Here is an 18574-nt window from a genome sequence, read left to right as displayed (position 1 = left end):
TTACTTAGGAGTAGTATAGAGGATGAGGTAGCTGAAATGCTTTATGGTTTCAAGGAAATGCAAGGTGGAATAAATGCAGTACAGAAAATAAACTGATATGGTTTCACAAGAGATAATATGTTCACTTTTCCCCTGGTGGCAATTCACCCCCCCCATATGCAATGCAAGGCGATTAAAGTAACACACACAGTCTTCAGGAATACAATCAAATACAATACGGAACTCAGTTCCTCCCCAGCAAGCTTAGAGGAAACAGGTAGAAGTTTGAAACGCAGGCCCAAAATGCTTTTAAATGTGATGGCAATGGATGGGAAAATGTGCTAACTGATTTTAATTCCCTCTAGAGATTCAGGGTGAGTGGGAGATGCTTGTTGGTATTAGTTCAAGCTCACTTTAGCAATGCTCTATGAGTTATTACCAGGTTGCAAACGGATTTTTAACAAAGGAAAGAATGGAGCTGCTACTTTGACAAGTGGAGAAATTGAGCCAAAATCGCAAATCGCGGTAAATTTCACGAGTGCGTAAATCGCGATTGCGGAAAAAGTATAGGGAGTAGGAAGTCAGTTCTAGGTTCTTTGGGACAGCTTTAAAATGAAAGTTAAACCACGTTCCTAGCCCAAACGGTTCAAGAGATACGGACTATTTAATAAAGGTAGATTTTCGGATTTAAAGTAAACTCAAAATGACAGGTGACAGTTGTGCAGCTTTAAAAATGACAGATGACACGATTTCTAGGAGGCAGTTCTACTTAGGTTAAAATAGTTTGGATTAGATTATTTTAACTAAGAGATTGGTTCTGCACAGTTCTGCTAAGTACTCACAATATAAATTTGAAATAGGCCTCGTCACGGATCTGGTCAACACGTCCGGTGGCGGTTCTGTCTGCTTGGTGGGTCAATCAGGCACCGGTTCTGCTCTCAGCGATCTGGATCTCTGGTTCTGCTCACAGCGGTCTGGGTCAGGTCTGCTCTGCTAGTCTAGCCTCTCTGGATACAGCGGCCTCTGGTTCTGGATACTGCTCTGCTTTCCGGTCCGGATCAAGTGGATTCTGGATGGAACACTGCTTTCTGGGTACTGGCAAAAGTTCTTGGCAAAATAATTCAGACAGCTCGCCCGGTTGTGGAATAGTTTGCAAATGATTTTAAGGATGCTGAGGCCTGCTGAGAAGAGTTCTCAGTTTGTGGGTTTAGGCCCTTGCTTTAAGTTCTGAAGTAAATTTCTGGTCCCTGAAGATTGATGGATGTGAAGTCTGGAGTCTCCCGGCAGAGTGTCCCACAGAAAATGGAATTGAATGTCTCTACCTGTCCCAGCAGTCTCTTTTTATGTGTTTTAAAAAGTGGGTGGAGAGGATAGCATCACTAATCCTGCCCCTCTCTTGATTTGATAGGTCAATAGATTCTTTGGTCCCTGATTTGGGAAGGGATAGTGTGTCAGAGTGATGTCATTTTTATGACCTGCAGAAATGACACTCCCCTAGTCAATGTGCACACAAATCTATTCCTGATCCAAATAAATATTTCCCAGGTACACAGCTGTTTGACATCACATACACACATCAGATATTACTAAAGATAGTCCCTGTCCTGACTCTGGTGTTTCTAGGAGCTTGCATTAAAAAATGGCAACTTATTTTCGATTTTAGTGGGTTTTGCAACATTGGTTTTTCATCAAAAATTATACAAAGGTACATTTCCCTTCCACATATAGCCCAGTAACTTTCCATGTCTCTAGCTTAAATACAGTGTCTACAATAATCATAATTAGCGGGGCTTTTCCCCAGAACATGGTACAAATCGGAGTTTGGACTCAAATTGTGAGGGCATTTTCCATACTAAGACTCTCAAAGTTGTACATTCCTGTCATTTGGTCACAATAAGTTATCACGGTTTCTATAAAATATATATTTGTTGCAATTCAACTCCCCAAAGTGTTTGGGTCCGCCTCCAGAAGTCTGGGTGGGTCCGTGATCACATGTCTCTCCTTGCTGGCAGAGGGCTGTTGACAGGAAACACTCAAAATTAACATACCCCATTCAACTGAAAGAGCCTTTGTGTGGGCTCCAGCAGGCTGCCTGGAAGTCTCTCCTCAATCAATCAACAGGGTCATGTGATATCCTGCCTCCTGGTGTGGGAATCTCTGAGGTGGTAAGGTTTCCCAGCCTTGTGGCCTCTGGGAACAGCAGGTGGCTAAGATTTTTTAATTAACCAACAGGCCTTTGAAGTCCAGTTGACTCAGGTCCCTTTGTCAGCCAGTTCTCCTGTCGGAGTTTAGACCGCTAGCGCCGCCTTGGGGAATTTGTCAGTACTGCATCCATCTTTGGGATTAAGAAAATGAATTCCCCACAGTTCTGTGTTGCTTTTTGGCAATCAGCATTGCCATTCCCAATGGTTTCAGGCTACTGTGTGTGTAGCCCAATGGTGGTTTTAGGCAGTGCCCTCCTGTGCTCACAACATAGGCAAAAATGGGTGGCAGCCTATTCTTCATGTTTTCCCTGTGCACTCTCTGGGGAGTTATTATGGCCATCATGATGTTTTCCATGCCAGTACTGCACAGTTTTATGGTAGGGCTTGGATGCATGGGTAAAAACATCCCACAAGCCCCCCCTCTTGCGATGGCCATTCTGTCCTTTCACTGATGGAACTCGCAAGATCTGGGATGTTCGCCTCCTCTTCTTCCAATTCCATAGATGGCACAGTTCAGCATCTTTTCCTCCCTCCAGTCGATCAATCAGTTCTCCTTGCTGGTCCTGATGGGAGGATTGGGCGGTACCCCGGGCCCCTCGGGTCTTCGCTCCCGGTCCGCAGGCGCCTTCCGTGGTCAGTCTCCATGTTTTCTTTCTCCTAGGACGACAAAGGAAAGCGGCAAAATACCTATTCATAGACATTTCTCCCCCACTATAGATATAGTGGGGCGAAATATACATTTTATACTTTAATAGACATAGCATTCCAATTTTTAAAAACAAGATATAATTCAGAGACAGTGGCTTACAAGCGTCATAATATTTTAGAGACTATATATGGGATATTTTAGGGTTGGAACTGAATTACTCTGGAGCGGCCCCCTCTGGTATTGCAGAGGACTCCTCCAGTTGCGGCAGAGTGTGCCTGGGATGGCAACACTTCAGCTGATTAATATGGACCCACTTATCTTCCCCTTCCGCCAAATTACCTTTGGGGATGCGGATTTTGTAGGCCACAGGGGAGATCTTGTCTATAATTTCAAACGGTCCCTTCCATGTAGGCAAACATTTTCGCTGTTTGGCCTGGTTCCTTTGGAAATTGTATAGATAGACCCGGTCCCCCACAGTATATTCCTTCCTGGTGGTCATCAGGTCGTAGTGGGTTTTCATGCTATCAGCTGATCTTTCTAGATTCCGCTGAGCATAGGCAAAAGCATGCTGAAGGTGTTTCCTTAAATTCTCCACATACTCATGAGTTGTGGAGGCATTTATCAGTGTCTGTTCTTGGGTCCTGTAGAGCAGATGCTGGGGAAGCACCATCTTGCGTCCGGTCATCAATTCAAATGGTGACATTTTAGTTGGAGATGAAGGGGTAGATCTGATGGCCATTAGGACCAGAGGTAGTCGGATATCCCAACTTGGCCCAGAATCTGCCACAAACTGTTTTAATATGCTCACAATTGTCGGTTGTAGCGTTCCACTGCACCAGAGGAAGCTGGCCTGTAAGCAATGTGTAGCTTCCTTTTCACCCCCAGTATCTCCCACATCTTTGTCATTACTTCACTGGTGAAGTGGCTACCCCTGTCTGACTCAATCCTTTGAGGTAGACCAAACCGAGAGAAGATGTGGTTAATCATCAGGGCAGCTGCTGTTTCTGCCTTGCAGTTTGGGGCCGGGAGACATTCCACCCACTTGGTAAACAAGCATGTAACGGTCAACATGTACTTGTTTCCTCTAGACGAGCGAATTACAGGGGCTACAAAGTCGATTTGCAAATCTGACCATGGCAGTGTCATCCCCCTCTTTTGGAGACGCGCACGGTGCGTGAGGGACGATGGCTGAAATTGTGCACACACAAGACACCCCTTCAAGTATTGGTCGAGGTCCTGCCCCATGTGTGGCCAGTATGCAACCTCTCTTAAGATTTCCAGTGTTGTGTGAAACCCCCTATGACCGGCGGTGGCCGCATCATGGCCGTGACTTAACATCAGGCTTCGGAATGAGGTAGGGACCACCCACTGATCATGGCCAGCTTGGGATTTCCTTACCAACAAACAGTCTTGGATTCGGAACATTTTTGGAAATTTCATCAACACTCTTAGGTCCTCTTTCCCAATGTAATCGGTATCCGTCAGGGGAAGGTTCTCAGGGTCCTCAATGTGTTGGTAAAACTTACCAATTATTGGATCCCCCTTCTGAGCTGTAATCAAATCAGCATCAGGGGTCTCCTTACTCCATTGTGCAGTTGAAAGATCATTGTGAGCATTTGTCAGGGACCTAGTGATAGCAGTGACCTGGATTTCCCCCAACATTGACTCAATCTCAATTAGATCCCCTTGGATGGCCCCGGTTTTGGCCAGCTGATCAGCTAAGTCATTTCCAGTTTTGTCTGGTCTCTCTACTTTGGAATGACCCTTGATCTTTTTCCAATAGATGGTCATCACATTCGAGGTGACCAGATCATCAATGTTTTGGATTAACTTCCCATGTTTCAAGGGTTTGTTATTAGCACATAACATGCCTCTGGTTTTCCAATTAACCAGGTGCTCCACGAACCCGTTCCGTACATAATCCTAATCTGTGATTATGACCAGTTCATGGAGTTGATGGTGGACAGCAGTAAGGATGGCCTGATGCACAGCCATCAACTCTGCAACCCGACTACTTCGGGGACCAATTTTGTATCCAGCGGAGGGTTCTGGGGACTCCTTCACCCATGCATTCCCTACGCCGGCCACCAGTTCTTTCTCCCCGTTGTTGTCAACATGGTAAGAGCATCCATCCACATAGACAGTGGGCATTCCCTCACACTTGTCTTCTTCAAAGACTTTGTGTGGGGAATTAAAGGTATGCCTCCATGTTGTCCTTGATTTTTAGACTTTCGTCCTCGAGACAGTTTTCTCTGGCACAATCATGCAAGACAGCCAGACCTTGCGCGAGGGGACTCTTCTTGTTTTGGCCATATCTGACCTCCACAGGAAAGCCTTGCATTGACAGAATCCAGGAAGTAATTTGGGAATTACTCACATTTCCAGCCCGGATTCTGTCACTTTGGAGGTATTGCAGAGGCTGGTGTGGAGTCTCCACTATGATGTGTTCCCCCTGGATGAACGTGCGGTAATTCTTCAATGCCCACACCGTTGCCAGGAGTGCCTTTTCACAATCGCTGAATTTTTCCTTCACAGAGGATAAAGTTTTGCTCGCATAGGAGATTACTTTATTGACCTTGTCATGCTTTTGGTATAATACTGACGTCAAACACGTATTAGAGAACCCTGTCTCCAGGAAGAACTCCTTGTTTCTGACAGGGTAAGCTAGGCAAGGCGCTTGTGAGAGGCTTCTTTTGAGTTGTCTTACTGCCTCGGATTGTTCTGGACCCCATTCCCACTTGACCCCCCCTTCAAGAGATGAATCAGGGGTCTGGTGATCTCTGCGTAGCCCTCAATGAACTTTCTGCTGTAATTAGTCAGTCCAAGGAGGCTCCTTAGTTCCCGTAGAGTTGTGGGATCCTTCGGTTTCTGAAGTGCTTCCACTTTCTTTTCTTGGGGACAGAGACCCTGAGGAGTAATCTCATGCGCCAAGAAATTAACACGGGTTCTACACCACTGTGCTTTCTGAAAGGAAGGTTTTGCTCTGGCGGCCCTCAACTGTGTCAGAACATAACGGATCTCCGCTATGTGTTCCTCCACAGATGAACTTTTGATGAGGACATCATCTACATAAGCCAGGTTACCCCTCGCACCCAGGTCAGGCATGGCCTTATGTAAGAAAATGTTGCATTCATTGTGGGAGTTGAGGTATCCGAAGGGAGTCCAGGTCCAGGTGTACTGCTGGCCTCCAAAAGGTAAAAGCCAGTTTGTATTGGTCCTCCCTACTGACAGGCACGGTCCAGTATCCATTGGTCAGGTCTATTGCAGTGAATACTTGTGACCCTTGAATCTGGGCCAGCCCTTGGTCAATGTAGGCCAGAGGCCATCGGGAAGTATTGACCCATTTGTTGAGCTCCCTAAGGTCGGCAAAGAGTCTCCACTGGCCGTTTGGCTTCAATATTCCAGCACCGGATTATTGAAGGTGCTGTGTACTGGACGGATTATTCCCCGGGACTCAAGGTTCATAATTATTTCAGTAAGGGACTCCATGGATATTGCTTCAAACACTGGAGTCATTCCAGGGTCCAAGAAAACTTGTTTCAACTTTTGCTTCTGTTCCAGGCATCAGCTAGGGTGACCCTCTCTTCCACCATCTGCATGAAGCCGGGAAAGACTTCTGGTTTGGCTATCTCAGTGGCCTCCTCCAGCTGGGTGGAGAAGACCCTGGTCAGAGTGCTGATTTGGACTGGAGGCTTCAGGTGGGTAAGGCAGCCCTCATGGACCTGGAAAATCACCTCATCCCTCCTGACGTATTACAAGTCACATCTTCCTTACCATAAGGGCAAGAAGTGTACACCAGGAAGTTCCCCCGATGCCGGGTGAAAATCCTGTCTGGTGTTGTATTGTCCTCACTGTCACTGTCAAAACAGTCCTTGGGGATTGGTCCTAACAGTTCATTTCCTAGATCAATGGAAAAATGTCGGTCATCAACCGCCATTCCAATAATGGTGCCTGCGTCTAGAGTAATACTCTTTTAGTCGCTGTTATCCACCTCTATTGGAATGGTGTCATGTTCTATGTTGACTAATGGTGTTGGGTTTACCCCTAACCCTTGCTGTTGGAGAGAAACATTTAGATGTATATAAGCATCAGGGTTTTTCAATTTTTGTCCTCTTTTAACTTTCACTTCCAGGGAGAATTGTCGGGTCCTTTCTGGGATGGTGACTTCCTCTTTGAGCTGAATTTCAACTGCATAAGGTAGCTATTGAGCTGACCTAAATGCTTTTTCTTGATCATCAAAGCCCATGGGATTATCCGCTAATCTGGACCAAGCTTTGAAGTTTATTAGTTCCAAACTAATGGCAAAGCGATTGAGAATGTCACTGCCTAAGAAAAAGGCGGCAGTGACGTCTCGCACGACCCAACACTTATGGACTATGCTCTTGTTGCCAATGGAGATTTTGAGCATACACCTGCTTGGCAGGAGATGTTTTGAATTGGGTGCTTCCAAGTCCATTTCCCATTTGTCTATCAGTTTGAATGTGGGAATGGCTGGATCTTTTGGGAGCTGGCGAAACATGGCTTCGCTGATGAAGCTCTTACCGTTGTTCACACACACTCGGGCGAGAACAGAGTCCTTCCCCTCATTTAACTGAACAGGGATTAACAACTGATCTCCAATTTGCTGAATATCAGCCAGGCTCTAAGCTGATTTCACATCTTTCTGAACTATTGGGGTGGGAATGTCTGGTTGTGGATTGGTAAAGAATTTCAGAGTATTTCCTTCCAGTGTGGAATACCACCTTAAACTGGAAGGAAGGCTGATTTTCAGAAATAGAGAGGACCTCCCATCACCAGTCTGTTGTCCTACTGCTATTACTGTCACGTCTGGAATTTGGTTGTTCTGGAAGTGAAATTCTACTTGGTCAGATTTTTGTTCAACCATGTGGCAGATGCCATTTAAACTAACATGGTTGACACTGTTTTAATTTTATTGGTCGGCTAGTCTGGGTCCACAGGACCTTGTTTACACAATCTATTAGGGGTGACAACCTGCTCAGAAGGTTGTTCCCTAGTAAACAAGGGGTGCCCTCTGGAGTCACTACTATGACCGGGTGTTGTGTCGCCCAATTCTAATGTCCAAATCTGCAGTCCCCTTGACAGGAATTTCCTTCCCGTCAAAGTTCTGCAGTTGTCCAGGAAGAGAGGTGAGAGGAATACAGTAATTCTCCCCCCTTCCTGCATTTAGTTCATCAAAGGCCCTTTTGGACAGAAAGGTAGCTCGGGATCCAGTGTCCACCAGTGCCAAAATTGTACCCTGCCCCTGTACTTGTACCGGGGCATAATATCTTCCCTCCTTCTCCTCAAGGGGGCACAGATAATGCACATTTTTGGACAACTGGTGGGCTAACTTTCTGGTTTTGGACATGGCGAGAGAAGAGATTTGGGCAGAATTCTGTGGAGAGTCTTGGGAATCTGAAGAAAAAGTTGGCAACTGGAGATCAGAGCCATTGTGGGTTCCCCTGGTTCCAGTTCTGGGCCACACCCCCCTTTTCGGAGGCAGTCATCAGGATGGGTTTGAACCAGGGGATTTTGGTATTGTCGGTTCTGGGATGAGATGATGGGCGGCGGTAGCTCAGTCTCCACATCTCCCCAGTCTGTTGATTCGGTTTTAAGTTCCCCCGGTTCCGGTTCTGGGCCGCCCCTGCCTTTTTGGAGGCAGTCACCAGGATGGGTTTGAACCAGGGGTTTTTGGTTTTGTTGGTTCTGGGATAGGATGATGGGCGGCGACAGCTCAATCCCCACATCTACCCAGTCTGGATTGGAATCTCTTGGGACCCATTTTTCCTTGGGAGGAGTTCCCCATCTCTGAAGGAGAATATCCTTTTCCCAGGATCCTCTGAGGATCCCTCTCCCTCAAATTGGAAGACCTGTACCTCCTTCACAAAGTGGGTCTGTTTGGGTCTTTTGTTTCTCCTACCTCCTCTATGCTCCTTGGGTGGCAGACTTTTAGGGGTAGGAGATTTTGTTTCCGGTTCCTTGTTTTCCAGGGGCTGTTTACAAGTTGGGAAGGAAGCTTCCTCCAAGGATTTACACCCCCCTTCCCCTTGTGCCTCCTCCCTGGGAACCGGTGGGTTATCGGGGTGCTGCCCCCGTCATTGTTCTGGAGCACCAGGTCCAGAGTTGGGTGCATTCTGCGCCGACATGCTCATCTGAGGGTTCTGTTGCACCCTCAGCATGTGACCCAGATCCCGTGCCATATTTCGGACCTGGCACTCAAGTTGTGAAACCCGCTCAGGCTGATACGGGGCTCTATTTTCTCCCTTGGGCTGGTCCCGGGAAGGGTAACTATCCCTTCTCTGGTAATACCCCGGATTGGGAAGATTTGGGTACCCCTCCACCCTTGGCCTCCCCTGTCCCGGATTAGGTTGTCTGGGCTCAGGGAATTGGGGAAAGAAGGATGGATGATTTTGGGGCTGGAAATTGGGTGGATACCTGGGGAAAAAGTTCTGCCCAGGATTTGGTGAATTTCTGCCCTCCTGGGGGACGTTAGGAGGGAAATTCCCTGGGTTAGGTGCTTGACCGGATCCCCCCCCTTGGGCTGGAGGAGTCCACACATAACCCAGGATGGGTCATTTTCCCTTGTAGCGGGGACTTACATAATCAGGGGAGCGAGGGACCCCATTTGTGGGACTACCTCCTTGACTCCCTGTCTGTGACTGGCCCGAGGGCCTTCTGGTGTTAGGGTTATTTGGTGCAGGCAGGTTTTTAGGCCCCCATCTCCAAATCTAAAACGGGGGCAACCTTTACCTCTGCCACCTTGGCAGCAGCAGGGGTGCTGTTGGTTTTGGGGTTTTTCTGCGCATTATTTTTTTTTTCGATGGGCTTCTGCACCTCATAGATCCGGGTAGCCTGTTCAATGACCCAGTCTAAAGATCTTTTCTCATGAAAATCTCTCACGAGCTGGGTCATTATGTATTTGGGTAAGGCATGGAAAAACGTATTGATAAATTCTCTGCTATCCGTGCGAACCCTTCTGGTGGTCTGCGCAAAAGCACGCTTTAATTCTTGCACAAAGTCTTGTGGGGCCTGATCCTCCCCACATTGCAAATTGTAGGCTGCCTTGCGAGCCTCTTGAGGATTTCTGTGCACAGAAAAATGTTTCAAGATGGCCGCCCTATATGCGGAACATCTTGAATGGTTTTGGTCCTCCAGATCTGCAAAGAACCTGGAGTATTCTGGTGAGAAGGTCCATTTGACGTACTGGATGCAGCTACGGCTGTCCTTCAAATGGAAAGTCTCCATCATTTGTTCATAGAGCTCCAAGTGTTACCAAACGGAATACTTGGCGTTCTTATGATAAGGCGTGATGACACTCCTTATTGCCTTTATTTGTTTCAATGGGTCCTTAAGTAGGGCCCTTTTTTGCCTTATTGGCCTTTTTGGTTCGGGTAACCCTGGTCCATTCATCCTCTGACTCAGAAGCACTGCTCCCAGAGGTGCCCGTCTGATCTTCCAGGTTTTCACGTATTCTGCGAGCCTGGGAATGGCTGGCAGAATGTGGGGACCTGGTCTCCTGTGTCCTGTAATGCTCAGAGGAGTCTTCAGATCCCTCCTTGCTGCCACGATTTGATGGGTACCCCCCCACTGACCTAACTGGGCAGAGGTTTTCAGGATGCCCTTAATGGGCCTACTCTCCTGGGGTTCCCCACTAAATTGCACTGTGCTTGGGTGCCCATACCCAGATGCCCGCCCCTCCATTCCTGGGTGGTACTGGCCTATGAGCCCCATACTTCTAGCTGGATAGTAATCTGCCATCCCCGTGGCCCTGGGCTGATGTGTGCGAGGGGACATGGGGGTGGCAGAGTCCAGGGACTGGGCAAGATGAAGGCCTCTGGTACTAGGGCTCCTGAGGTTATGCTCAGGAGTTTCTCTTTCCCAGCGAACCTCATCTCTATCCGCCCCTGCTCCCTGTTGCAATGCAAGAGCCTGTGCTTTCAGGTCCTCAGTTAAGGCCTTACTAGACTATCAGTCTCTACCTGTTGCTGGAGTCTATCACTGTGCTGGCAGAGAGCCGTATTCTCTCTCTGTGCCTCCTGATTGGTCCTGGAGTACTGGGCCAGTCTTTGCTGCAGGAGGGTTACCTCCTGAGCTGTGTCCCTATTGGCCTGCTCCTTTCTTGCCAGATCATCCTCCACCCTCCTGGTGTGCTCTAACAAGTTCTGGTTTTCTTTTTGGAGGTCACCCAGTCCCTGGAGGGCCAGGTGATTTTCTTCCATTTTCCTTTTTAAGTGGCAGACTTCCTGGCCTAAGGTATCCCTTTCCTGACTAAGAGCCTGCATCTGTGCCGCCAGGTCGTCCCTTTGCCTTTGGAAGGCGCCAGCTTTCTGGTGCTGCTGGTCAAACTCTGCCTGGGTATCCAGGTCTTTCAAAATCAGTTTATTGCTCTCTGCCTTCTCCCTATCTAGGTGGCCTTGCAGGGTGACTACCTGCTCAGCACATGCCCTATTGAAGTCTAACTGTTGCTGCAGCTTTTTCTGGCTATGCAGTAGGGAGTCCAAACCTTCTTGGTACTCCTTCTGCAAGGCCAGAAATCTGGTATCCTGGTCAGCCTTTTCCTGTGGCAGCACATCCATATCCTCCTTAATTTTAGTGATGTACTGTCTGCTGTCCTTTTCTGACTCCTGGCTCCTGAGCAGCCTCTGCTCAGAAGAGTCCAGATCAGATTGGGCCTTCTCTAACGCCATCTGTTGCCTATTTGCCAGATCTTGGCCTTCAGCACATTCGTCCTACATGGCTCCCATATATAGGTACAAATATGCCGCTATCCTGGCAATCTTATTATGTTCATCTTTGGCTTTAGGGGCCATATATAGTTCACTCAGGGCCACATGTAGGGGACCCTGATCTCTCCATATATCTGACCCTGTTTCAGTGACCTGTTGCGCGATTGCCTGCAACCAGACTGTTTGGTCCTGATGAGTCCACTCACCTCTCACCTACCAGTGTCGTCATTCTGGAATTTGAGTTCCTCCCTGACTTACAGAAGTTTGTATTTTATTTTTGCAAAACAGACCGTTTCCTTAGAGCGTTCCTTTGAGGAGTGCTTTACAGCCTAACACAGCGTGGTGATCCGACCGGATGTATGTCTCCTGTCAGTTAGCACACTGTATTAATCTGCACAAGTGATAGATCTAACCCAGAATCCCGGACGAGCCCCCACTTTAAGCGGCTTCACTTCAACACTACAGCTAAGTCAATGCCTAGTCTGGGATGCTGAGGGAAACCCTTATTGATATATTTTTAGGTCCGGTTCATGTACTCTGGATGACAACCCTTATATAACACCCCTCTCTTAGAATCCCCCTGACCCCACTGAGCCAAGAAGTAGGTATGTTTTGCAAATTTAAAAGGTTTATTTGAGAAAAATAACAATATATATCTATCACACTTTTATAACAAATTAATATCTGATAGTACACTTAGACATATGATGTGGATCCACAATGGGTAATGTTACAGTGGTACACTTGATTACTTAGGAGTAGTATAGAGGATGAGGTAGCTGAAATGCTTTATGGTTTCAAGGAAATGCAAGGTGGAATAAATGCAGTACAGAAAATAAACTGATATGGTTTCACAAGAGATAATATGTTCACTTTTCCCCTGGTGGCAATTCACCCCCCCTATATGCAATGCAAGGAGATGGAAGTAACACACACAGTCTTCAGGAATACAATCAAATACAATACGGAACTCAGTCCCCCCCCCCAGAAATCTTAGAGCAAATAGGTAGAAGTTTGAAACACAGGCCCAAAATGCTTTTAAATGTGATGGCAATGGATGGTAAAATGTGCTAACTGATTTTAATTCCCTCTAGAGATTCAGGGTGAGTGAGAGTTGCTTGTTGGTATTAGTTCAGGCTCACTTTAGCAATGCTCTATGAGTTATTACCAGGTTGCAAACTGATTTTTAACAAAGGAAAGAATGGAGCTGCTATTTTGACAAGTGGAGAAATTGAGCCAAAATCGCAAATTGATTGCGGAAAAAGTATAGGGAGTAGGAAGTCGGTTCTATGTTAGTTGGAAAGCCTAGAATCACAGCTTTATAATTAAAGTTAAACCACGTTCCTAGCCCAAACGGTTCAAGACATACGGACGATTTAATAAAGGTAGATTTTTGGATTTAAAGTAAACTCAAAATGACCGGTGACAGCTTGCAGCTGCAGAATTGACAGGTGACAGTTGTGCAGCTTTAAAAATGACAGATGACACGATTTCTAGGAGGTAGTTCTACTCGGGTTAAAATAGTTTGGATTAGATTATTTTAACTGAGATTGGTTCTGCACAGTTCTGCTAGGTACTCACAATATAAATTTGAAATAGGCCTCGTCGCGGATCTGGTCAACACGTCCGGCGGCGGTTCTCTCTGCTCGGTGGGTCAATCAGGCACCGGTTCTGCTCACAGCGATCTGGATCTCTGGTTCTGCTCACAGCGGTCTGGGTCAGCTCTCCTCTGCTGGTCTAGCCTCTCTGGATACAGCAGCCTCTGATTCTGGATACAGCTCTGCGTTCCGATCCGTATCAAGTGGATTCTGGATGGAACACTGCTTTCTGGGTACTGGCAAAAGTTCTCGGCAAAAGAATTCAGACAGCTCGCCCGGCTGTGGAATAGTTTGCAAATGATTTTAAGGATGCTGAGGCCTGCTGAGAAGAGTTCTCAGTTTGTGGGTTTAGGCCCTTGCTTTAAGTTCTGAAGTAAATTTCTGGTCTCTGAAGATTGATGGATGTGAAGTCTGGAGTCTCCCGGCAGAGCGTCCCGCAGAAAATGGAATTGAATGTCTCTACCTGTCCCAGCAGTCTCTTTTTATGTGTTTTAAAAAGTGGGTGGAGAGGCTAGCATCACTAAGCCTGTCCCTCTCTTGATTTGATAGGTCAATAGATTCTTTGGTCCCTGATTTGGGAAGGTATAGTGTGTCAGAGTGATGTCATTTTTATGACCTGCAGAAATGACACTCCCCTGGTCAATGTGCACACAAATCTATTCCTGATTCAAATACATATTTCCCAGGTACACAGTTGTTTGACATCACATACACACATCATATATTACTAAAGATAGTCCCTGTCCCGACTCTGGCGTTTCTAGGAGCTTGCATTCAAAAATAGCAACTTATTTTCGATTTTAGTGGGTTTTGCAACATTGGTTTTTCATCAAAAATTATACAAAGGTACATTTCCCTTCCACATATATCCCAGTAACTTTCCATGTCTCTAGCTTAAATACAGTGTCTACAATAATCATAATTAGCGGGGTTTTGCCCCAGAACATGGTACAAATCGGAGTTTGGACTCAAATCGTGAGGGCATTTTCCATACTAAGACTCTCAAAGTTGTACATTCCTGTCATTTGGTTACAATAAGTTATCACTGTTTCTATAAAATATATATTTGTTGCAATTCAACTCCCCAAAGTGTTTGGGTCCGCCTCCAGAAGTCTGGGTGGGTCCGTGATCACGTCTCTCCTTGCTGGCAGAGGGCTGTTGACAGGAAACACTCAAAATTAACATACCCCATTCAACTGAAAGAGCCTTTTGTGTGGGCTCCAGCAGGCTGCCTGGAAGTCTCTCCTCAATCAATCAACAGGGTCATGTGATATCCTGCCTCCTGGTGTGGGAATCTCTGAGGTGTTAAGGTTTTCCAGCCTCTTGGCCTCTGGGAACAGCAGGTGGCTAAGATTTTTTAATTAACCAACAGGCCTTTGAATTCCAGTTGACTCAGGTCCCTTTGTCAGCCAGTTCTCCTGTCAGAGTTTAGACCGCTAGCGCCGCCTTGGGGAATTTGTCGGTACTGCATCCATTTTTGGGATTAAGAAAATGAATTCCCCACAGTTCTGAGTTGCTTTTTGGCAATCAGCATTGCCATTCCCAATGGTTTCAGGCTACTGTGTGTGTAGCCCAATGGTGGTTTTAGACAGTGCCTTCCTGTGCTCACAACATAGGCAAAAATGGGTGGCAGCCTATTCTTCATGTTTTCCCTGTGCACTCTCTGGGGAGTTCTGGCCATCATGATGTTTTCCATGCCAGTACTGCACAGTTTTATGGTAGGGCTTGGATGCATGGGTAAAAACATCCCACACTGTCAACGAAAGATACTTCATTGATGGGGTTGACGTTGAAGGAGTGGACAATCGCCGGCCCTCTGAAGACAGGGTTCCCTTTGTGGCCATCACTGATCCAGACGATAGACACTGCGACTGCAGTGCTCGATGATGTAGCAGACGCAGTGTGTGAACCGTCCTCAAAGGACCTCAACCTCTTGCCAGAGGGAGTACGCTCCTTGGGTCTGCTAGCCCTGGCAGAGGCATGACTGTGCACAGACGCGAAGTCAGAGGCTTTACCTTCGTCCAGGCATGACACCAGCCTCCAATGGCGACATTTTCTCATTTTAGGTCAGAAAGACTGGCAGATTGGGCATCCCTCCACATCGTGGTCCGGGTGCAGGCAGTAAATACACTTTTGGTGGCAGTCTCGATGAAAACATTCTTCTAACCGCATCTGGAGCAGGCCTTCGAGAGGGTCTTCTTCTTGGCCTCCAATATGGCCAGTGTACTAGGCCCAAAACACAGCTTGCAGTCTCACACAGCTTAGTGATGCGATGGAAGGTGGGAAATCGAGACCGCCAATGGATCCCCACTGCCAAGTCACAACAGTGACGGATTGAAGAAAACATTTGAAGACAACTATCAAAAATAGGCTAAACACTTTAGGAAGTCGAGGTGCAAAACTCGAGGACTCCCAACACAAAAACGTGCAGTAAAAATCTGAAGATGGCCACGACTAGGAATATTCATAGCATGTGAATCCACTAAAACCCCATGCTGAAGAAGTTAGAGACCCAGAGGTGGGAATTCAGACAAACTCCTCTTCAGAAGGGAACAGTGGATTTAAAAAAAAACAAGAATAAAGTAGACATTGGGCTTAACAACCGAATGGCATTCATTAATTTCTGATTGGTAGCTGCTATCTTACAAAATACATTGAACTGTGAGCCTTGACAGGTGTGCCAGATTGCATACGGTTTCTTACACCGTGACTGACCAGACTTTTTCCTTGGTAAAAGGTTTGCTTCCACATTAAAAGGTATGGTGCAGTGACCAAAGTAAACCACAACCTTTTTGTCATTGTTTACCATAAATGGACTCACATCCCAATCACCTGCTCAGTATAATCTGTGGCACAGCGCAACTTTAGTCGTAAGCGTGAATGCTGCACCATATTTAGGAGTTTGCCATCATATGTATTCAATGCAAGTAGCTGTATCTCAGACTTGGAAGACTTCCCCACTATCCCAAAATAGCTTCCAAGAAAGATTTTGACTCTTATTTTTGGGATATAGCCATAACCCAAAGGACTGTCCTAGTGTCCAAACGTTAGACACTTCGAATCATCAACTCTAGTGAACCATTCCAATACCCACAGCACATACGGCAGAATCACATCTTTTGACAACTGAATGTTCCCAGCACAATGATTACAGTTTTGTAAACTCCAACCTACTTGGCCTCCCACCACAGCACCTTACACATCCTGGTCTTCCACCTAATTTATGGGTTTAACTTATTTATCAGTGCCACAAAATTCACTCAAATGACATAAGTGCCCACGCCTACCTACAACTGAGCGGGTGATGCCCTTTTCACTACAGCATGAACCATTCTGCTTCAGAGAACACTAAAAAAATGTCATCAAGGGAGAATGGTCACCCTCAATGTCAATTTCCTCTTCTGCTCCCCAATGTTTCAAATCCACTAAAACGAAGCTATTGCAAAAACCACCCAAAGAAATGTAACAACATCAAATGTAAGCCTCACCCACCATGCATGATTATTTTGTATGCACACTCATAACAAGGAATACCAGCCTATCATCGCAAAACTGGGAATTGTGATCTTTATTCAAATACTAATGCATCCATTCTAAGGAAGATCTGTGCACCATGAAGCGTTCCAGGAGTTGACAGCTGCCACGTTGATCTTTTTTGGATGTAGTTTTCATAGAATCAATGCCCTTTATGTGTGCTCGCACAAAGAAGTTTTTTTTTTCTCTCTGGAATGGTACACAGTTCTTCCTCTTCAACAATCTATTCATTTATTGTTAGGGAGTGAGATCAATTCACACTTCCTACACAACAGGACCCCAGAGCACCAGTGTATATTCTTAGTGTAGAAATAGGACTGTAAATTCAGCTTTTTATGGAGTGCAGATTAAAAGAACTTTTTGTGAGTGCGCCAGGGGCAACTGCATCTTGGTCAGCCAGACCACTGCATGGCTCAGTCACCTCAGAAGAACCATTAAATGAACATTGCTTCGAGGAGTCTTCAAGTTTCATCAATACATTGTGCATCACTTATGCTTTAAGTTGGCCTGGCATTCCTCCTTGCTTCACATTGAACCACACGTGGGGCGCATTTGACAGATAACAGCGAGTAATAAAAAGTACAGACTCCAAACGAAATCCACTTTGACCCAGTTGATTCGAATGCACATTTGTTGTGAACAAAACAAGCACACAGGTTGCAATATCTCATCGGTGCATATGTCTGCATCCAATCTTAAAGGTTTAAACGTGTATTATAATAAGAATGTCGCATTCACGGTTCAAGACAACGATAAACAATAAGAGATATGGAACTAACCATTGTATGTAGGTGTGATTGTGCTCAAGTTTATCATAGTCACCCTTCCATTTATTTAGGATTTCTTCAATGTAAACACCTGAAAAATATTTGAACACACGTGTTAATGGGCATCCAGTTCATTGCAAACTAAATGATATGCTATTTAATGATAGTCATTAAAAATGTTACATGATTGGTACTACTCTGCAAAAGGTACATGAAAAGAAGAAACCGTACGTGCTGGCGAGTGCATTCAATGTTGCAGGATCCTCCTCCGCCTTCTGCCGGGATTGCCTTGGTGATTGGCTGAGCCGTTCAAATTCAACGTGCTCCTCCATGGCCTGGGTCATTTCAAGGGCACGCTCCGTGGCGTGCACATCAGCGGCTGAAATATAGCTTCAAATAAGCAGCTCAAACTCCTGACCTCACTAAGCAGCGCCAATAATCTAGTTACCGTCCCTCGAGCGACGGCGAAATCTTCCAATGAAAACCCTCCAGAATGCATCATTCTAACAAAAAGGTCTGTGCGATTTGTCAAAATAAGGCAGTGCTGCAACAAAGATTACGAGCAGTGGCAAAGCCAATATCCCAGGCTTTATTATAGGAACGTTTGGTTTTGTAAGATGACGATTTTAAGCGAAAAGTGGCATGTGAAGTAACTTGCAGCATAGAAGGAGGAACGAATAGCTATTAAGCCGTAAACTTATTTTTTACCCTCATGTGTTGTGTTTATTCAAATTGGTGGGGCGTGTGAGAAGCAACCACCAGTTTAGTAGGGCCAATACGTAGGTAATGCCAAAAATGACCGACGCTGCACCCAGCTCTGTGTTTCACTAATCATGTATAATATATAACAGGGGCCGGGTGACTGTACATTTGTGCAAATGCAGTTTGCGCATGCTCAGTTGTATTACTGGTAGTGCAATTGATGCAAACACATGGTGATCTGGCTCAGGTGTACAAAGGGTTCAAGCAGTGAGGAAACTGCATGTATTTACAATTTATTAAAGAAGCTGTCCACGGAAAGTGTAGTTAGCTGTTGCCGCACATGTGTCAGGAACTGTAAACACTCAATCTCCTAAAAAGAGCAGCATAACATGAGAACACTTGCAGGAAGTTAGGC

General features: G+C 46.0%; 1 protein-coding gene across 1 annotated transcript in view; it reads right to left on the bottom strand.

Annotated features, from left to right (window-relative positions):
- Positions 1 to 18574, bottom strand: part of OGFRL1 (opioid growth factor receptor like 1) — a 307750-nt gene that overhangs the window by 96680 nt on the left and 192496 nt on the right. Inside the window, exon 4 of the mRNA XM_069606222.1 lies at positions 17470 to 17548. Within this exon, the coding sequence (XP_069462323.1) occupies positions 17470 to 17548 (79 nt within the window). The remainder of the gene's footprint in view (positions 1 to 17469; positions 17549 to 18574) is intronic.

The sequence above is a fragment of the Ambystoma mexicanum genome, chromosome 4p, assembly GCF_040938575.1.
Source record: "Ambystoma mexicanum isolate Mex_15411 chromosome 4p, UKY_AmexF1_1, whole genome shotgun sequence".
NCBI lineage: Eukaryota > Metazoa > Chordata > Amphibia > Caudata > Ambystomatidae > Ambystoma > Ambystoma mexicanum.
This window is presented reverse-complemented; position numbering and strand designations above follow the sequence as displayed.